The sequence below is a fragment of the Mastigoproctus giganteus genome, chromosome 2, assembly GCF_048544385.1.
Source record: "Mastigoproctus giganteus isolate SK-2022 chromosome 2, ASM4854438v1, whole genome shotgun sequence".
NCBI lineage: Eukaryota > Metazoa > Arthropoda > Arachnida > Uropygi > Thelyphonidae > Mastigoproctus > Mastigoproctus giganteus.
The window spans coordinates 132,146,499-132,165,705 of NC_143576.1; the positions used below are offsets into that span (position 1 = coordinate 132,146,499).

Sequence of the window (19,207 nt, forward strand, 5' to 3'; positions counted from 1 at the left end):
TCACAATAACTCCATTTATCCATACAGATGCAAAAATATGTTTCCATATTTTTTTTCAGTTTGCACCAGCTGTCAAAAACTTATGTAAAGTCGAATTTGCCTAAGTCGAGTATTACGTAAGTCGGGGAGTTCCTGTAACTCAAAAATTCCAAACTAAACGATTTCAAATGAGAACAACGTACAGTCAGTCCTCGTATAGCATGATAGTTGTGTTCCTAGAAACCTTTGTGCAATATAAACAACAGGCCCTATGGAAAAAATAGGGTTAGTTATGAATGAAAATCCCAAACACGAAAGGTATCAAAACCTATAGTACTTAGTACCGTGCATGGGTTGAAGGAGAAGTATAGGGAGAATTGCCGACCACTCAAGATTGAACACACATTTGTAACCAAAACATTACCAAACACAATAAATAATCGTAATAAAATACTAACGTATTTTATTACGGCTATTACGTAATAAAATATTACTAATGCTTTTGCTTGTATCGTAAGCAAACTTGTTTTTTGTTTGATTTTCTATCCAAAGATGACAGTCGTTCCATCTCTTCCAATTCTTTGTGTCTTAATCTAATGAATTTTAATTACACTTTGAGTTGTTCCTGCTATGAAAGTTATTTTCTCTGCATTCTTTGTAATTCTTGGCGTTGTCTCATTTAGGCCAGTAGCATGTGCAATATCACATGGTCTTTCATTTCGCTCAAAGCGTTTAACAATTTCATATTTTTTCTCTACCGACAGAGGTGGACTGGCCATAAGCCTTAACGGGGAAACCCCAGTGGGCTGGAGGCCGGTGTGATTTTGGCCATAAATGCTAGTATGAGGCCACTATAAATTTTCCCGGGTAAGAATTTTTGACCCAGTCCGCCTCTGTTTATCGATATTGCTTTTCTTTTTCTCTCTGAATCTGTAGTGTCTTCACCAGGACACTTCCTTTTCACACCTTTTAAGTATTTTACTCATTTTTAGGGAATAAAGCACAATTACAAAATGAGGAGGCATGCTTGATACACATAAACAAAGCTGCACGCATGTAGCAACTGAACAAACAACACCATAAAGGCAGAGATACACTATTAACACCTCACATTTTACTAAAGCACATTTCTGGGGGGGTTACTACCATAAAACAATAAAAACAATTTCCAGTTGCTTTTCTGCCAGTGGAATCTGCTATAAACTGGTAGTAAATTCGATCTAATTGCATTTGCGATTATATCGATAGCTGGAATTGTGTTAGTTTTTACGTTATTATGGTGAAATGTGTTTCCCCTTCGCTGATATAAAAAAAAACATAAATACATTTTCAGAATCTTCTCTTCATTCCTATCGTGTTGCTTTCAGTTGGGGTGATTCTGCGTTCAACTGCCATTTCTTGTAAACACAAAGGTGAATCGTGCATAAGTGAATTCGGTTCGTGTTATATAAGATATCGTTCCCCTATTTATAAATCATGTATGGTCGAATTCGTGTAGTGTAAACACGTGTTATACGAGGACTGACTGTACTATATTACAAGTCTGCTGAGGAAGCTTACAAGGTACATTGCTTCAACCAAATCTTAAACAAGGCTATGCAGTCTTTAGAGCTGTGGTTTAAGCAATTGAAAAAACACTAATTTATTTGGCTTTTTGGGATAAACAAAATAAAATTTGGAGCAATTCACCAATTCCCAAGTGCCAAAAAAAAATAATAATTTTTTTTTTTGTTCTCGCCTTTTTCCCCTTATATATATGAGGTCAGTGTTTTTACTGTTTGGCATGAAATTTTTACGGCCAGATGCCCTTCCTGACTCCAACGCTCACCCTTTATCCGGGCTGGAGTTATGCAGTGGTCATTCCCTGACCTTCCGCATTCTCCGTATTTGGTGGTCATTGGCTCGAACCCCGGTCTAATCAGGAAGCGTGTGCTCCACATTGCTGTTCCTGCCCACCTGGCTATGGAGGTGCCCAAAAAAAAGCAACGAGAAAAAAAAAAAATAATAATAAATAAAATAAAATAATAAAAATCCTGCACTTGTGCACTAGTCCCAAAGGATCAGTGCATAAGTGCTAGCAAACAAAAAATAAATAAATAAATAACATAACATAAAAAAAAAAAAAAATTCCGCACACAGGGCGGGGAAGCAATTCACCAACTCCTGTGTGCCAGCAAAATAAAGGGGGGAAGTAATCCCACACACACAGGAGGAAAGCAAGTTATTCCAAACAGCTGAAATAGACAGGAAACTCGATGCCACCCATCGTGTGCTTAAAATTCTGCCAATTTTTAATAATTTGATATCCAGCGAGTTGTGCACACCTTCAATTCTCCAGCTTTTGGCAACACATTATACATGACATACAGTTTATCAATAAATGCTTTAAATCTATTGGTATTGCAACGGATTTCACAGTATCACCAACTGATAGTTCTAATCGGTGATTAGTGCAATGCCACACTATTAAAGAAGGGAATTTTTGCTCTTATTATTTTTGTAGCGCCACTTTTACTACCCATCATAACAGCTGCACCATCATGTGACACAAACTAAGTGAGTTTTTAAAAGTTTTCCACCATACTGTATGACTGAATACAATCAAGCAGAGAATCATATATCCCTTTTGCAGCAAAACGTTCGAGTTTAATTAAGTCCAAAAACAAATTCACAGATCACATTCTACTGTCAAATGTTCAAGTTCGAATGTAACGTAAATGATTAAAGTGGATTTCTTACTCACCACGGTTGATTATCAATGAAATCTTTCTGTTCGACATAACGATTATATTAGTGAAATTTTTTCTCATTTTATTACTAATGTGATTCAGATGTTAATGCAAGAGTTAACTGAATACAATCCATATCAATCACATTTAATTCTTGTAGGTCAATCTCTGATTCAAAATTATGAAAAGACTGATTTTCTTCGACCACATTATATGTGGTGTGAAAAATTTTTGGTGTTATTAATTTTTCATGAGATAAACTCTTTAAACACGGATTTTCGGGGGGGGGGGGCTTTCTCAGCTTCTGCAAGTAGTTTTATAGCAGCTTTATGTCCCACTGTTTTCTTATGATTAAAATTTTTTTTCTTAAAGATAGTTGCTGTCTGCTTTCACCAAAATAGGTAACTTCATTGTTTGCCCATTCCTTAGAAATGTTCATGCCCATCTTCTTTTCCACTCCAAGAATTCCAATTTGTTTGCATAACGCACAGCCAAGTCTCTTATTTTGATCATTTAGCCAGTTATACTTCGCACAGAAGTCATTTTTTTGATCAACAGTCCAGCAACTTGGCCAGTCATTAGGTCAGTCGTCCCTTGCTGTTGGACACAGATACCATCAGGAACAAAAAGTCTTTGACAAAGTCTCTGTAGTTAAGTCTTCACTCAAATTCTCACTTGTTTTTAATTTCTTAACCATGGAAGGTGAAAAGAAACTAGTAATTCTTTTCATTTTGTACTTTATAGTTGAAGTTTTTTTTTTTAATACTAATTCACTCACAGTCTCATTACTGCACAGGAAGTTAAATAAAACTATTGCATATAAATTGAATACAATAATACCCCGAAGTTACGCGATAGGTGGGTCCAACGAAAAACGCTTAAGTCGAATTCATGTAAGTCGGGTACAACTTTGCATATAAATACATATAAATTTTGTTTAATTGGGACCAAGTACTAACAAAAACACTAGTTTAGAAGAAAAATATTTAATAAAATTGCAGTTATTTATACATATTAATACAAATATGTATTAAAAAAATAAATGAGTTACGTAAAAAAGTTATTCCAATGTTGATGGCTTCATAAAATCTAACAAACTCGTCTCACAACACAGCGCGATTTCTTTTTTTCACACAGAATTTCTTCGTAGCAAGCTAATAATTTTTTTATTCCTTGCTTTATAGCTATAACGCATTCTTCATTGGAGTCTATGTGTTCTAAAATTTAAGCCCTTTTCAATTGAGCTGAGACCTTCTGTCAAACTTGCAATTGTCATGTGCTTTTCTGGTGGAACCGGGTCTGAAATGTCGGATACTTCAGTGATGTTTTGCTCACGCATCTCTATGAGCTCATTCATTGTCAGCTCCTGACTATGTGAATCCAACAGCTAGTTGACATCATCACCATTGACTTCCAAATCTAACTGGCTGGCAAGATTAACAACTTCTTCTTCTCTCACATGAGCGACATGATCAGTTTCTGGTGTTGTTTTTGTCTCGTTTTTGAAAAAAAAATGGACAAAGTTTCTTTCAGACACCATTCAATGTTTTTTTGTGAATTTAATCCCGAGATTCTTCAATGATTCTTACGGCAACTAAAACATTGAACTGTTTCCAAAAGTCTTTAACAGATATCTCACTATTTTGTCATAGCTTCATTCAGACGTGCAAACGAACGCCTCGTGTAGTAAGCCTTGAATGTTTTGATGACTACCTGGTCCATCGGTTGAAGCAAGCTGGTTGTGTTTGGAGGCAAAAACACAACTTTCGCATGTGGGTCGAAATTAATTAGGGTGACTGGGTGCATTGTCAATAAGAAGCATCACTTTAAATGGAATCTGTTTAGACTTGCAATAATGTTCAACTTCGGGTATGAAGTGGTGACCAAACCAGTCCTCAAAAACAGAAGCTGTCACCCAAGCTTTATGATTTGACTTGCAAATCACTGATAAGCTAATTTTAGATATATACCAAACAAAAAAAATCAAGAACCGCGTAACTCCGAGTTCGCGTAAGTCGGGGTATTACTGTATACACAAATACAAAGTTATTAGTGTTGAACAAACTTTTACAATATAACAAAAGTCAGAGAAAAACTAGCGGGGACCAATACCCTTAGGAAATGGTATTTCCAAAGGAGGAGGAGAAGTCAATAAAAATGTACACGAGTTTACCGAAATGAGTGTAGATGAACACAATACCTGTGAAAGTGGGATAAACCTTAATAAAATAAATCTACAGTCAGACCTCTATATAACAAAATCGGTTGCTCTCCTGCAAAAATTCGTTAAACAAAAATTTTGTTATAAAGAAATAAACGGTAAAAGATAATAAATAAATCAGAAATAACTGGGGAACTTGCAAGTGTATCCTCAATTTACAAAGGTGGCTCAAAGGATGACACAAATAATTATAGACCTGTTAGTTTAACTTCTGTTCCGGGGAAAATAATGGAGTCACTGGTTAAAGTTTGTTTGGTTTTTTTTTTTTTTTTTTAAGGAGCATTAGCAACTAAGGCCATATTTCTCCGGGAATATGCGGTGGTCATTCCCTGACCTTTCCGCATTCTCCGTATTTGGTGGTGACGGGCTCGAACCCCGGTCTAATCAAGAAGCGTGTGCTACGCACTGTTGCTCTTTCCACCTGGCTACGGAGGCCCCCACTGGTTAAAGAAGTTATGCAGGATTACCTAGACAAGACTGCAGTAATAGTTCAGACACAGCATGGGTTTGTTAAGGGGAAGTCTTGTCTGACCAATTTCATTGGATACTACGATGTGGTCATAAAGGAACTGGATGCAAAAAATAATTTAATATCATATACTTGGATTTCAGGAAAGCTTTTGATACTGGTGCACATGGAAGACTGCTGTAGAAATTGGAGCAGTATGGCATTAAGGGCAAATTGCTGCAATGGATAAAGGGATGGTTGAGTGGGAGATGGCAGAGAGTGGTAATAAATGGACACTGCTCTACGTGGACTAATGTTATTAACCGAGTCCGCCAGAGTTCGGTGCTGGTCCCATTGCTGTTTTGTGTATTTATCAATGATATCGATGAAGATATATCAGGCTTAATGTCCAAGTTTGCAGATGATACAAAGGTTGGCAGGGTTGTTAATGATAGTAAAGACAGTATGCTGCTGTAACAGGGTCTAGAAAAGTTAGGTAGATGGACTAAGAAGTGGCAACTGAAGTTTAATATTGACAAATGCAAAATACTGCATATGGGTAGCAGTAACCCAAGAGAAACATACCAACTGTGTGGTACTACACTCAGGAAGGTGGAGAGTGAAAAAGACCTGGGGGGGCAATTGTGCAGTCAGGTGTGAGGTTCTCTGAGCAGTGCAAACAGGATGCCAGAGCAGGTCATAGAGTTTTGTCAATGATATATAGGAATTTTGCTAGCAGAGACAAGGAGGTGATTATACCTTTGCATAAGGCAATGGTCAGGCCACACCTTGAGTACTGCGTACAGGTCTGGAGGCCTCATTTTAGGAAGGATGTAGAGTTGCTAGAATGAGTACAGAGAAGGGCAACAAGATTGGTGAGAAGAACAAAGGGGTTCTCTTTCCAGGAGAGGCTTAAATTCTGTCAGTTGCAGCATCTGGAGACTAGGCACCTGCGAGGTGATCTGATTGAGGTTTACAAGGCTCAATGCTGATGGGATACTTCCACTTGCTACGATTAAGAACCTGAGGGGGTCACAGATTCAAATTGAGGAAAGACAGTTGCAGAATAGATGTGCAGAGGTTTGCCTTTAGCTGGAACAGATTTCCATCTGTTGTTGTGGAAGTTGATAGCTTAAATAAATTTAAGGCTGAACCAGACAAACACTGGAGTGACCGGATGGGTGAAATGGGAAGGGTTTTTTTTTTTTTTTTGGCTGATGCTTTATAAGCTTGCTTTCTTGCATCATATGCCAAATACATTCTCTAACATTTCAAAACAATTTATTAATACATAACATATTAAGATAAGATTTTTTTTTTCATACGTGCATGATGTGCACAATATTAGTACACTTAAGAATTATCCTGCAAAATATTTGGTTATCTTTTGTTGTACACTGTATTTTAGTGTACATGGATCATTATAAATGTCCACATTTGTTTTTATATACCTTGTATTTTCAAGATCATTTTCTTCACACTGCAGGCCTTGACGAAGTTTCAAAAGCTGTCACCGTTTCATGTTTAGGAGGTTTAATACCTTCACTGTCCTCATTTTCCTTCTCTTGTCATCAACATTGTCACTAGTTCTTAAATTTGATTTTTTTTTTTAAATGTCAAATGTCGAAGTCATTTGGATATTCAGGTACTGTGACCATGAACAGAAATAGGGAAAATTTATTGAAAAGTGTAGATGATGCACTTCCACGAAACAGCAGATGATTATTTATCAGGGTAAAAGAAAATCACCTTCTCCTAATTCTCAAACTGGGTGCTTATAGTAGAAGGTTGACCAGAGTCAATTGTCCGCATTAGGAATACTCCTTGATCTGCTCACTGTTGACCAGTGCGACTTCTCGGTATGTGGGACAGGTGGTCGGATAGGTTTTATGAGTACCACTAAGTTGTAGAATGTTAATCCCTTTAGCTCTCTTAATTCGTGCTTAGCAGCAGCACTAAGTGCTTAAATTGTCTGAAGGCCAGAAGTGCGAACAGTGGGTACCCAGTTAAGTCTTTTGTAATCCATTCATTATATGAAAATTTTCTTCGCTCAACAGAAACTAATTTAAATGTATTTACCAAGGGGAATTAAAAAAAAATTCTCCAAATAGAAACATTTGCTATAAAGAGGTTTGTTAAATAGAGGTTCTACTGAGTAATTTAAAATTCTAAAAATGGTTATAAAGTTTTACATAGCAAATATCTTAACAATAGACAATGAAAAATGCAAATTTAGTTAATTAACTTTAAGCTTATTTGAATAGTAGGTAAACATGTGAAAAAAATTTACTGAATATTACAAATTTTGTAATGTATTGCATCCAAATGTCACACGTCACAGTTAATAAAAGTGCCGGTATGCCGTACCATCGAGTACTGTCCCAGCACTGAGGATAACTATCAGCCAGTATTAGAATTTCAACTTCAAAATGTATAATACCTTTTCTAAGATCCTGATTATTATGACTTAATTAGAGGCATGTCAAAATTAGTAATAGAAAAATCCATCAACCACCAACAATTAAACTAACTTGAAGCCGTACATTTAATCAATGATTGCTAATATGGATTCCATCAGTGTTGACCCACTGATGATATATTATCTTATGTTATTCATCTTTGGATTAATTAAATGGAAAAGCTTGGTGGAACTCAAGCAGGTTGCTTTTGACATTTTTATGGCTTTTGATTTGCATAATGCTCTTCTAATCAAGTTCCCTTCTTAGGGATTGTCAACTGTTTTTTGCAATTGGGTATCCAGTTTTTTTCTCTGACCACTTGCTGTGGATGATGGTCGATGTCTCTCTGTCATCTAACTTCTCCACTAATGCTGGTGTTGTCCAAGGTTCAGTTCTTTCTTCCACTCTTTTCCTCCTGTATATTAATGCCCTTCTTTGACTGACTAGAAATCCTATCCATAGTTTTGCTGATGATAGCACATTGCATTCCATTTTCCAGTTTGAGAAACCTTGCCTGCACAAACAGCTTCAACCTCTTGAATATCCACCAACAGTTAGTTCCTTAAATGGCAATTTCCAGGTAAGTGTCCAATGGAACAGAGAAAATTAATTTCATTCCTTTTAACACTCAGTCCTGATTTATTCTTGCAAAAAAAGAGTGTATTGCTCCTATGCTCATCTTCAATAATACTCAGATTTCTAGACAAAATCACATATGTCTAATATGGATTACCCTGACTTCTAATCTCTCTTGGCATAACCACATCACAAATTTTGATCCTACTGCATCAAAAAAAGATGAGTTTTCTTTTTTACTCTTGGCATTACTTTTCTTCTAAACAACTACACTCTCTCTGTAAAAATCCCAAACCTGCCCTACCATGGAATATTGTTCTCACATCTAGGGTGATACCCAAAAATCTTTCTCTAGACAGCAATAAAAAGAGGGTTTTTGTTTTTTGTTATTTGGTTTTTAGGAGCATTAGCAACTAGGGCCATATTGCTCTGGGGATATGCGGTGGTCATTCCCTGACCTTTCCGCATCCTCCGTATTTGGTGGTCATGGGCTCGAATCCCAGTCTAACCAAGAAGTGTGTGCTATGCACTACTGCTTCTGCCCACCTGGCTATGAAGGCGCCATCAAAAGAGAGTAGTCAGGTTAATTAATGACCCATCTCTTACAAAGTTTCACCACTCTGTCGCATAGACATTCAGTTTCTGCTGCATGCCTTTTTTTCAGATACATATATGGGCACTATTCTTCTGAACTGGCATCTGTAATTCTCCCACTCTTCCAAATACATGCTGCAACTAGTCAACATCCACTCACCGTCTAAGTAAAAACTCACAGAACCAACTTTTCCTCTTGCTCACTTATCCCTTGTACTTCTGTTTTCTGGGAAACCTTCTTCACATGTCTTTCCTGAAAATTATAATCTACAGAAATTCAAATCTAATGCCAATAAGTGTCTTCTCGGCCTTAAATTCATGCTGCATGGTCCCAAATGCCTATAAGTTCTAATACCTTTCCTGTTTGCATTTTTCCATTAAAAAAAAAGTTTCTGTTTCTTGAGTTTTTAATACATTCAACTTTCCATCAGGGACTTCATTAAATAAGCCAACCAGCTTTTCAACATCCTTTTATCTCTAGATCAGGGATGGGAACCTGCAGCCTTTTCTAATACAGTTGATTCCTGTTATTTGGGACACATGGGGACTAGTGCATTTTGGCCCGATTAAGCGGCTGCTCCAATTATTCGAAGTTTCACATAAATAATTAAAAATACAATGGACCCCCGCTTTACAATTGGTTCACTGTACAATCAAATCACGTTATGATGGACTCACCATAGTAAAGTACTGTTTGCTATACGATGTGTAGTAAGCGCCGGTCATTGTGATCACGTTTGTGAATTGAATTTTAATTCTATTAAACAGCAATTCTAATTAGCAAAAATAGGAGGAATATTATCCACAGGCTATAAAAGTTAAGATATATTAAGCATAATGTATATAACCTGAAACTTTCTTATAAAATTTGAACAAAATCTAGAAAATTTAAATTAAGATGTTTTTATACATAAAATATGCATTTTAAAATTCTCTTACCTTCTGTTTTGAGGTGACTGCTGCTTCTAGAACTGCAACCATTTCCTTATTGTAACTAGGTGCTATACAACCTGGTGCTAGAATAGGATTACCAAACACCTCGCCACTAGAACATAAAAAAAAATTGACATTTATATACATATATCTTAAAAATGCTTAAACACACAGGGTGTATTAAAATATTGAAAACAGCAAGCTACTTGGTAAGCACTGGGAATCATGTAAATTGACAACAACCTAGCAGTGATCATAAGAGATGCAGAAATAATGCAGACATTCTATCACAAAGACCATTATCTGCTCTATTTGTGGTGGTGGTGATGATGATAACAGGAAACAGATATATACGAAGCCTACAGAAATCTTGCAAATGGCTGAATGAACTGAGTCTATTAACCATGATGGAAGAAAGAAGTGCTGCACAAAGAAATAGAGACGACTGCCTAGTATTATGATGCTGACTTTAAAATGACTGCAACTACTAACAGAATGGTTTGGCAATAGGAAAATATAATCCAAATGATGACAAAACAGAATGCACTATGGGTGCACTGTTTCAACTAATGGAACTAAGCACCCACTTATTTTAGTTATGTTACATGTAAACAATACTATCTGCTGAAAAGTCATCTGTATTTGTAATTGCTAGGTGTTACGTGCTATATCAGAAACTTCAATCATAATGCACCAGTCACTAAAAAAAAAAAAAAATACAGAGAGAGAGAGATGAAAATTGATTGATAATTGAAAATCAGAGATAATATATGAAGGTGAGATTTAAATTAAGAAGTCAAATAAAGAGAAAAATGAATTTAAAAGCTAACAAATGCCAATGAATTTAAAAGCTAACAAATGCCAATGAATTTAAAAGCTAACAAATGCCAATGAATTTAAAAGCTAACTATTGTAATATAAATATAATTTTAAATAACTGCTACTATGGACAAAATCTTCTTGATATTAATATTACAATGGCAGATCGATGTAAAGAATATGTAAAATCTGCCATCAATAAATAAAAAAATATTTTGAAAAATAAAAATGAAATAAAATGTTTCCTAAATTTTATCCACTTCCAAAATTTATCTTCCTCTTTAAATCTACACAAGCTCACTCTGCCTGTACAAGGCTAGGTGTAACTTGATCAAAGAGTTGTTTACTATGTAACTAAAGGCAATAATACATCCACCACATTATATATTTTATCTACCTTTTCTAAATATTCAAATATTTATTTACTCTTTAAATCAGGATAAATTATTTGCCTTTACAAGGCTAGGTGGCGACTTGTCCTGAAGGCTGATTACTCTGTACTTAAAGACAAATTTCTTACATCCAAGTTATGATTATCTTTTATTAATTTGAATTTGTATCCTTCTGTTTGCATTATCTTAGAATGAGAAAATATACTGCCATCAACAGCTCAATCAGATGCCCAGTTCCCAAACTTTACAGCTCACAGAGCTAGTCTCCTCTGGTAAAATCTCTCTCTCTCTCTCTCTCTCTCTCCACAACTAGCATTGTTGCTCACCTCAATATACAGTATTCAAGTATAACCATTGATGTGTACAGTGGGATACTTAGCTCTTTATCATTACTAGCAAAATTTCTACATATCATTGACAGTACACTAAAATTTTCATAGCAGATTGTATTACAATCCAAAAATCATTTACCTTCTTCTCTCCTCCCCACAAGTCAATAATTTAACTTGGAATTACTATGAACCCTTTGCAGTACCTTGCATTTACCAACATCAAAGCTTTACTGCCATCTTTATACCAGCTATATAACTTATCTAAGACTTATTGTAGTAACATTTCCTGGTTTTAATTGTTAATGACTATGCCCAACTTAATATCACCAACAAATTCTGACATGAAATTGCAATACCATCATCAAACAATGAGGGCCCTGGCATAAAACCCTGAGCAATCTCACTGATAACATTGGTCCATTCAAAACACTGCCCAATTATAAACATTGCAGCAGCCTAATCCCCATGCCACACTTTCCAACTTAAGCATAAGATGTCAGTGTGCAACTACATCATAAGCCTTTCTAAAACCTAAAATTATGTTAAAGTTATTCCCTACATCCACTTTCTCTCTGACTACCTCATAATACTTTGTCAGTTTAGTCAGATGAGTTCTTGCCTTAACAAAACCATGCTGTGGCTCTTATATCATTACTCTCATATCATTACTGTGTTCTTAATCAGAGATTCCATAATTTTTTCTGCCATTGACATCAGATTTTGAAGCATATAATTGCTTGGATCACTCTTGTAACAAAATTTGAGAGAGATATTCACACGTATTCAATAATAGAAAGGGTGCAAGAATATTTGCTGATGCTATTGAGCAGTGTTAGGTGGGTTGGAAAACTGCTAGCTTGGGTGGGGATACACAGACTAAAAGGTTAACAGTGGCCACAGACAGAGGCAAAAGTGATTCTTGCACTGCTTCTATTAGAATGAGCAGCAGCCTGGAAAGCAAGGTGCTGGAGATTACCAGGACTGCTGGGAGTCGCAGTGAAACAAGTAAATATGTGGGCTGTGTAAGGATTACTTAGAGTATTTTGCATCTACATTCACACATGAGGAATTATTAAGGTTTGAAAATGGCAGAAGGTTGTCAAATAGTAGCAGGATACTTAATGATTTTGTAATAACTGAGAGCAAAGTTGAGGAGAAATTGTTGAAGTTAAACATAAGAAAAGCACCTAGGGTGGATGGGATCTATCCAGTTATATTAAAGGAGGCGGCAAAGCAACTAAGCAAACCCTTAGCCAAAATTATGAGAGCATCCTTTGGACTCAGGGGAGGTTCCCACGGACTGCAGATGTGCAAATGTATCCCCAATTCACAAAGGGGGAACGAAGGGTGACACGAGTAATTACAGGCCAGTTAGTTTAACTTCTGTTCCGGGTAAAATAATGGAGTCACTTGTTAAAGATGCATTGCAGGATCATCTAGACAAGGCTGTAGGCAGCAATAATTCAGACACAGCATGGGTTTGTTAAGGGAAAGTCTTGTCTGACAAATTTGATAGGATATTATGATGTGGTTACAAAGGAACTGGATGCAAAAAATAATTTTGATATCATATATTTGGATTTCAGGAAAGCTTTTGACACTGTTGCGCATGGAAGACTACAGTACAAATTGGAGCAGAATGGTATTAAGGGTAAGTTGCTACAATGGATAAAAGGATGGTTAAGTGCGAGAAGACAGAGGGTGGTAATCAATGGGTGCTGCTCTTCGTGGACTAATGTTATTAGTGGAGTCCCACAGGGTTCAGTGTTGGGTCCACTGTTGTTTTGTATATTTATCAATGATATTGATGAAGGTATATCAGGCTTAATGTCGAAGTTTGCAGATGATACAAAGATTGGCAGGGTTGTTAATGACAGTAATGGCAGTGTGCTACTGCAACAGGATCTAGATAATTTGGGCAGATGGGCTAAGAAGTGGCAACTGAAGTTTAACCTTGACAAATGCAAAGTACTGCATATGGTAGAAGTAACCCCAGAGAAATGTACCGACTGTGTGGTGCTACACTTAAGGTGGTAGAAAATGAAAAAGACCTGGGAGTAATTGTGCAGACAGATATGAAGTTTTCTGAGCAATGCAGACAGGCTGCCAGGGCAGGTCATGGGGTTTTGTCAATGATATATAAAAATTTTGTTAGCAGGGAAAAGGAGGTAATTGTCCCTCTGTATAAGGCAATGGTCAGGCCACACCTTGAGTACTGCATACAGGTCTGGAAGCCTCATTTTAGGAAGGATGTAGATTTGCTTGAGCGTGCACAGAGAAGGGCAACAAGATTGGTGAGGGGAATGAAGGGATCCTCTTACCAAGAGAGGCTTAAGTTCTGCAAATTGCAGTGGCTGGAGACTAGGCACCTGTGCGGTGATCTGATTGAGGTGTATAAGGCCTTGAATGGGTTGAGCACGCTGAATTCTGATGGGATCCTTCCACTTGTTCAGATTACGAACCTAAGGGGGCATAAATTCAAATTAAGAAAAGACAGATGTAGAATAGATGTACGGAAATTTGTCTTTAGCCAGCGGGTGGTTAATTGTTGGAACAAACTTCCATCTGTCGTTGTGGAAGTTGATAGGTTGAATAAATTTAAGGAGGAACTGGACAGGCATTTGGAGGGAATGATGTGATTTTTTTTTTTTTTTTTGGCTGATGCTGCATAAGCTCATACACATGCTTTCTTGCATCACATGCCACTACTACATGTATACTTACATGTACACCAATACTAGGAGTATAGATAATAAATTTGATGAGTTTGAAGTGCTGGTCAAGACATCAAAGGCAGATATTGTTGTGTTATCAGAGATGCAGTGTTACACAGATATAAGCAGTGCAGAATTGGAATTTGGGGAGTATAATGAATACAGAAAAGATAGACAGTTTAAGAAGGGAGGAGAGGTTATGCTGTTAGTTCAGAAAGACATAAAATCGGAAGTGCATCCAGTTGACGTTGGTGGACAGTGCAATGTTGAGTCAATTTGGTGTGACATAAGTACTGGGAAAGCAAAAATGAGAGGAGTGTGTTATAGGCCTAATGACTGATGAGTACAATGAACAATTGTACAGAGAAATTGAGTGGGCCAGTAAATCAGAATGTTTTATATGGGATGATTTTAACTTCCCAGATATTGGCTTGAACTTGTGGATTGGTCACTCACACATTAACTAGCAAGACTTTTGTGGATTTAATGGATGATTGTTTTCTATAGTAGAATGTTTGAGAGGCAACCAGAGGGAGTAATACTCTTGTGTGATTATCGGCAGTGATTACTCGTGCATTAATAATTTGCAGAAAAAGGAACCACTAGGTGGCAGTGACCACAGTGTACTGATATGGGATTTACTTAAAGATGTCACTACCATCAGAGGTAAAAGGAAGGGATTTTATTTTTGTACGGTGGTCTCACACAGGTTTTAAATTCTATACAGTGGAACTGTCTGATGATAAAGTTGCCAGCAGCAAATGCTAAATGGGAAGTAATTATAGAAGCTACTAAGCTTTTCATACCAACTAAGAAATACTGTTCATGGTTTAGGTGTAAATGGATGTCTGTTGAACTAATGAGACTCGTAGCAGAGAAAAAAATGCATGGGATGCATAGAAATTATCAGGTGACACAGAAGCCTATGATAGATATAAGCTAGTCTGTAATCAAGTCACAAAGGGGGTTAGACAAGCAAAGACATATTACAAAAAATCTTTGGCAAAGGATGCAAAGAAAAACAGCAAAGACTTCTTTACTTATATAAACTCTAGAAAGAAGGGGTTGAATCAGGTTGGTTCACTTGATATTGATGGTTTTACTGTTGATGAAGGTATATCATTAAGCCTGATATACCTTCATCAATGATATTGACAAAAATGTATCAGATTTAATGTCCATGTTTGCAGATGATACAAAGATTGGCAGGGTTGTTAATGATAGTAATGACAGTACTGCAACAAGATCTAGAAAAGTTGGGCAGATGGGCTGAGAAGTGGCAACTGAAGTTGAGCATTGACAAATGCAAAGTACTGCATACGGGTAGCAATAACCCCAGAGAAATGTACCAACTGTGTGGTACTACACTCAGGGTGGTAAAGAATGAAAGAGACCTGGGGATAATTGTGCAGTAAGATATGAAGTTCTCTGAGTAGTGTACACAGGCTGCCAGAGAAGATCATGGGATCTTTTCAATGATATACAGCAATTTTGACAGTAGGGAAAAGGAGGTAATTATTAGCATTAGTTGAGGCATATGATGCAAGAAAGCAAGCTTATACAGCATCAGCAAAAAAAAAAAAAAAAATACCCTTTCCATATCACCCATCCGGTCACCCCAAATGTTTGTAGTTCAGCCTTAAATTTATTTAAGCTATCAACTTCCACAACAACAGATGGAAGTCTGTTCCAGCAATCAACTACCTGCTGGCTAAAAGCAAACTTCCTCACATCTATTCTACAACTGTCTTTCCTTAATTTGAATCTATGCCCCTCAGGTTCTTAATCTGAGCAAGTGGAAGTATCCCGTCAGCATTGAGCTTGCTCAAACCATTCAAGGCCTTATACACCTCGATCAGAATCCCATTGTATAAGGGATTCTGATTGAAGAATCCTATTATCCCTTTGTATAAGGCAATATTCAGGCCACACCTTGAGTAATGCATACATGACTGGAGGCTTTATTTTAGGAAGGATGTAGAATCGTTAGAATGAGTACAGAGAAGGGCAACAAGTTCCATGGGGTGAGGGGAATGAAGGAGTGCCTTACCAAGAAAGGTTAAATTCTGCAAATTGCAGTTTCTTGAGACTAGGCACCCAAGACACTTGCTCAGATTAAACCTGAGAGGGCATAAATTCAAATTGAGGAAAAACAGTTGTAGAATAGATGTGTGGAAATTTGCCTTTAGCCAGCGGATAGTTGATTGTTGGAAAAAACTTCCATCTGTTGTTGCAGAAGTTAATAGCTTAAATAAATTTGAGGAAGAACTGGACAAATTTTTAGAGCAAATATATGGATGAAATGGATTTCTTTTTTCTTTTTTTTTTTGCTGATGGTGTATATAAGCTTGCTTTCTTGCATCATATGCCTCTATTAAAGCTAATTCCAACATTAACATAGAATTCAAATTAAAGAAAAACCATGGTCATGGGGCTGAAACAGAATCTTCTGAAGCTGAGAGATTAAATTACTATGGTAGTAGTAGTAGTAGCATGTGATGCAAGAAGAAAGCTTATGCAGCATCAGCCAAAAAAAAAAAAAAAAAAAAATCACACCATTCCTTCCAAATGCCTGTCCAGTTCCTCCTTAAATTTATTCAACCTATCAACTTCCACAACGACAGATGGAAGTTTGTTCCAGCAATTAACCACCCGCTGGCTAAAGGCAAATTTCCGCACATCTATTCTACATCTGTCTTTTCTTAATTTGAATTTATGCCCCCTTAGGTTCGTAAGGGGGATCCCATCAGAATTCAGAGTGCTGAACCCATTCAAGGCCTTATACACCTCAATCAGATCACCGCGCAGGTGCCTAGTCTCCAGCCACTGCAATTTGCAGAACTTAAGCCTCTCTTGATAAGAGGATCCCTTCATTCCCCTCACCAATCTTGTTGCCCTTCTCTGTACACGCTCAAGTAAATCTACATCCTTCCTAAAATGAGGCCTCCAGACCTGTACGCAGTACTCAAGGCGTGGCCTGACCATTGCCTTATACAAGGGAATAATCACCTCCTTTTCCCTGCTAGCAAAATTCCTATATATCATTGACAAAACCCCATGACCTGCCCTGGCAGCCTGTCTGCACTGCTCAGAAAACTTCATATCTGCCTGCACAATTACTCCCAGGTCTTTTTTATTTTCTACCACCTTAAGTGTAGTACCACACAGTCGGTACATTTCTCTGGGGTTACTTCTACCCATATGCAGTACTTTGCATTTGTCAAGGTTAAACTTCAGTTGCCACTTCTTAGCCAAATATACAAAACAACAGTGGACCCAACACCAAACCCTGTGGGACTCCACTAATAACATTAGTCCAAGAAGAGCAGCACCCATTGATTACCACCCTGTCTTCTCGCACTTAACCATCCTTTTATCCATTGTAGCAACTTACCCTTAATACCATTCTGCTCCAATTTGTACAATAGTAGATGTACAGTAGATGTCTAACCACATCTCTATCAGGTTCCTGATAGAGATGTGGTTAGACAAGACTATTGTCTTCAAGAGTTTAACAAGGCAATCAGAAATTCATCTCACTGAATGAAGCTTAGAATTAATGATCAGTCCTGCAAGGAAGTTTTCCATGTGAATTTTAATGTCTGCAAATATATGCAAATCTTCTCAATTGTTAGCCTCAAGTAGTCTGTACAGCAAATCATAAATCTTCTTCTAAACTAAAAAACTTCTTTCAATATGGTTTTTGCCCTTTTTTAAATGGAGTCCCTTATCTATTTTACTGATCTGTTTGTGACTGTGTAATAGGATATCCTGTATCTTTGATAGGTATTTTTCCTGTTTATCATTGCTGAGATGTGGATCTTCTTGTCTTTCTTTTAAGATCCTGGGGGGCTGCTTATGCTTTATCAATATACTGTTATTATGTTTCTTTCAAATCCTCTTGTAATTAAAGTTTTTCAGTACATTCAAGATTCCTGTGTTGATACTTTCCTTAGCCTGATAGTCTCAGATGTTGTGTATGATGGCATGGAGGTAGGGAAACATTTTGAATCTATAATACATTATCAAAACCATTCTTCAACACAGTAAACAATCTGGCACTCTTAGGAATTGAGAGGTGTCAGATTTTAAAATTTTCCAGATTTAGAGGTATACCTAGTGGTCAAGCTCTCTTGGAGAAGCTCATTAATTCATGTGCTTCTCTTGTGGTCTCTTTCTCTGTGCCTGTCTAATAATGTATAGTTGAAAAATTCAATCAATTTTTCATAATAATTAAGGTTGCTAAGTTTTGTGCTTCTCGTCATTATAATATGTTACAGCTAACAAGGCTGTATGAAATTAAATCTATTGTTTGTGTGCACAAGTCACCATTTATGGAAGAGATTAACCATTGATTTAACAAAGCTTATATTTATCCAGCTATACCAAAGTTGCGCATCTTATCTTGCTTTGCTCTCAGCTATTTTAAAAGGATGCCAAACTAGTCACCAGCTCTCACAAACACAGTACGACCAGCTAGATAGCTATAATTGCATAAGTGGTTTGTGCTAAATTATTACAAAGTTTATTAAACAGGCACCAAGAAGAGAGAGAGAGATGTTGCTTTTTTTGCATGGGGGAGGGAGAGGAAGCTGTCGCCCTTTTTTTACATGGATTCTAAATATAAATACAATCACTGATATGATTGCTTTCTTAATATTCCAGATTATAATATGTGACTTTTTTTTTTTTTTTTTTGTAATATGTGCAGGATTTTATAAGTTTCCTGTATATTATTCGTTCAAGATATCTTCCTCAAATTTGCATGTAAAAAGATAAATCACACATTCAGAAAGGCTCAACCAGGAATTCAGTTTATGATATTAACCAAAATTTAATGAGTTAATTTTTAAATATAACATTAAGTAATTGACAATGTGTGTGCACAAATGACTAAATGATATCGCAAATCAGAATATTAGCATTAGTGGAGGCATATGATGCTGCAAGAAAGCAAGCTTATACAGCATCAGCCAAAAAAAAAAAAAAAAAAAAAAAAAACCCTTCCCAT

At 36.7% G+C, this 19,207-nt stretch overlaps 1 protein-coding gene across 1 annotated transcript in view; it reads right to left on the reverse strand.

Moving 5' to 3' along the window:
• The window catches only part of LOC150089571 (sec1 family domain-containing protein 2-like), a 200,058-nt gene that overhangs the window by 91,395 nt on the left and 89,456 nt on the right, over positions 1-19,207 (reverse strand). Inside the window, exon 9 of the mRNA XM_090390034.1 lies at positions 9,946-10,051. Coding sequence (XP_090246160.1) covers positions 9,946-10,051 — 106 coding nt within the window. The remainder of the gene's footprint in view (positions 1-9,945; positions 10,052-19,207) is intronic.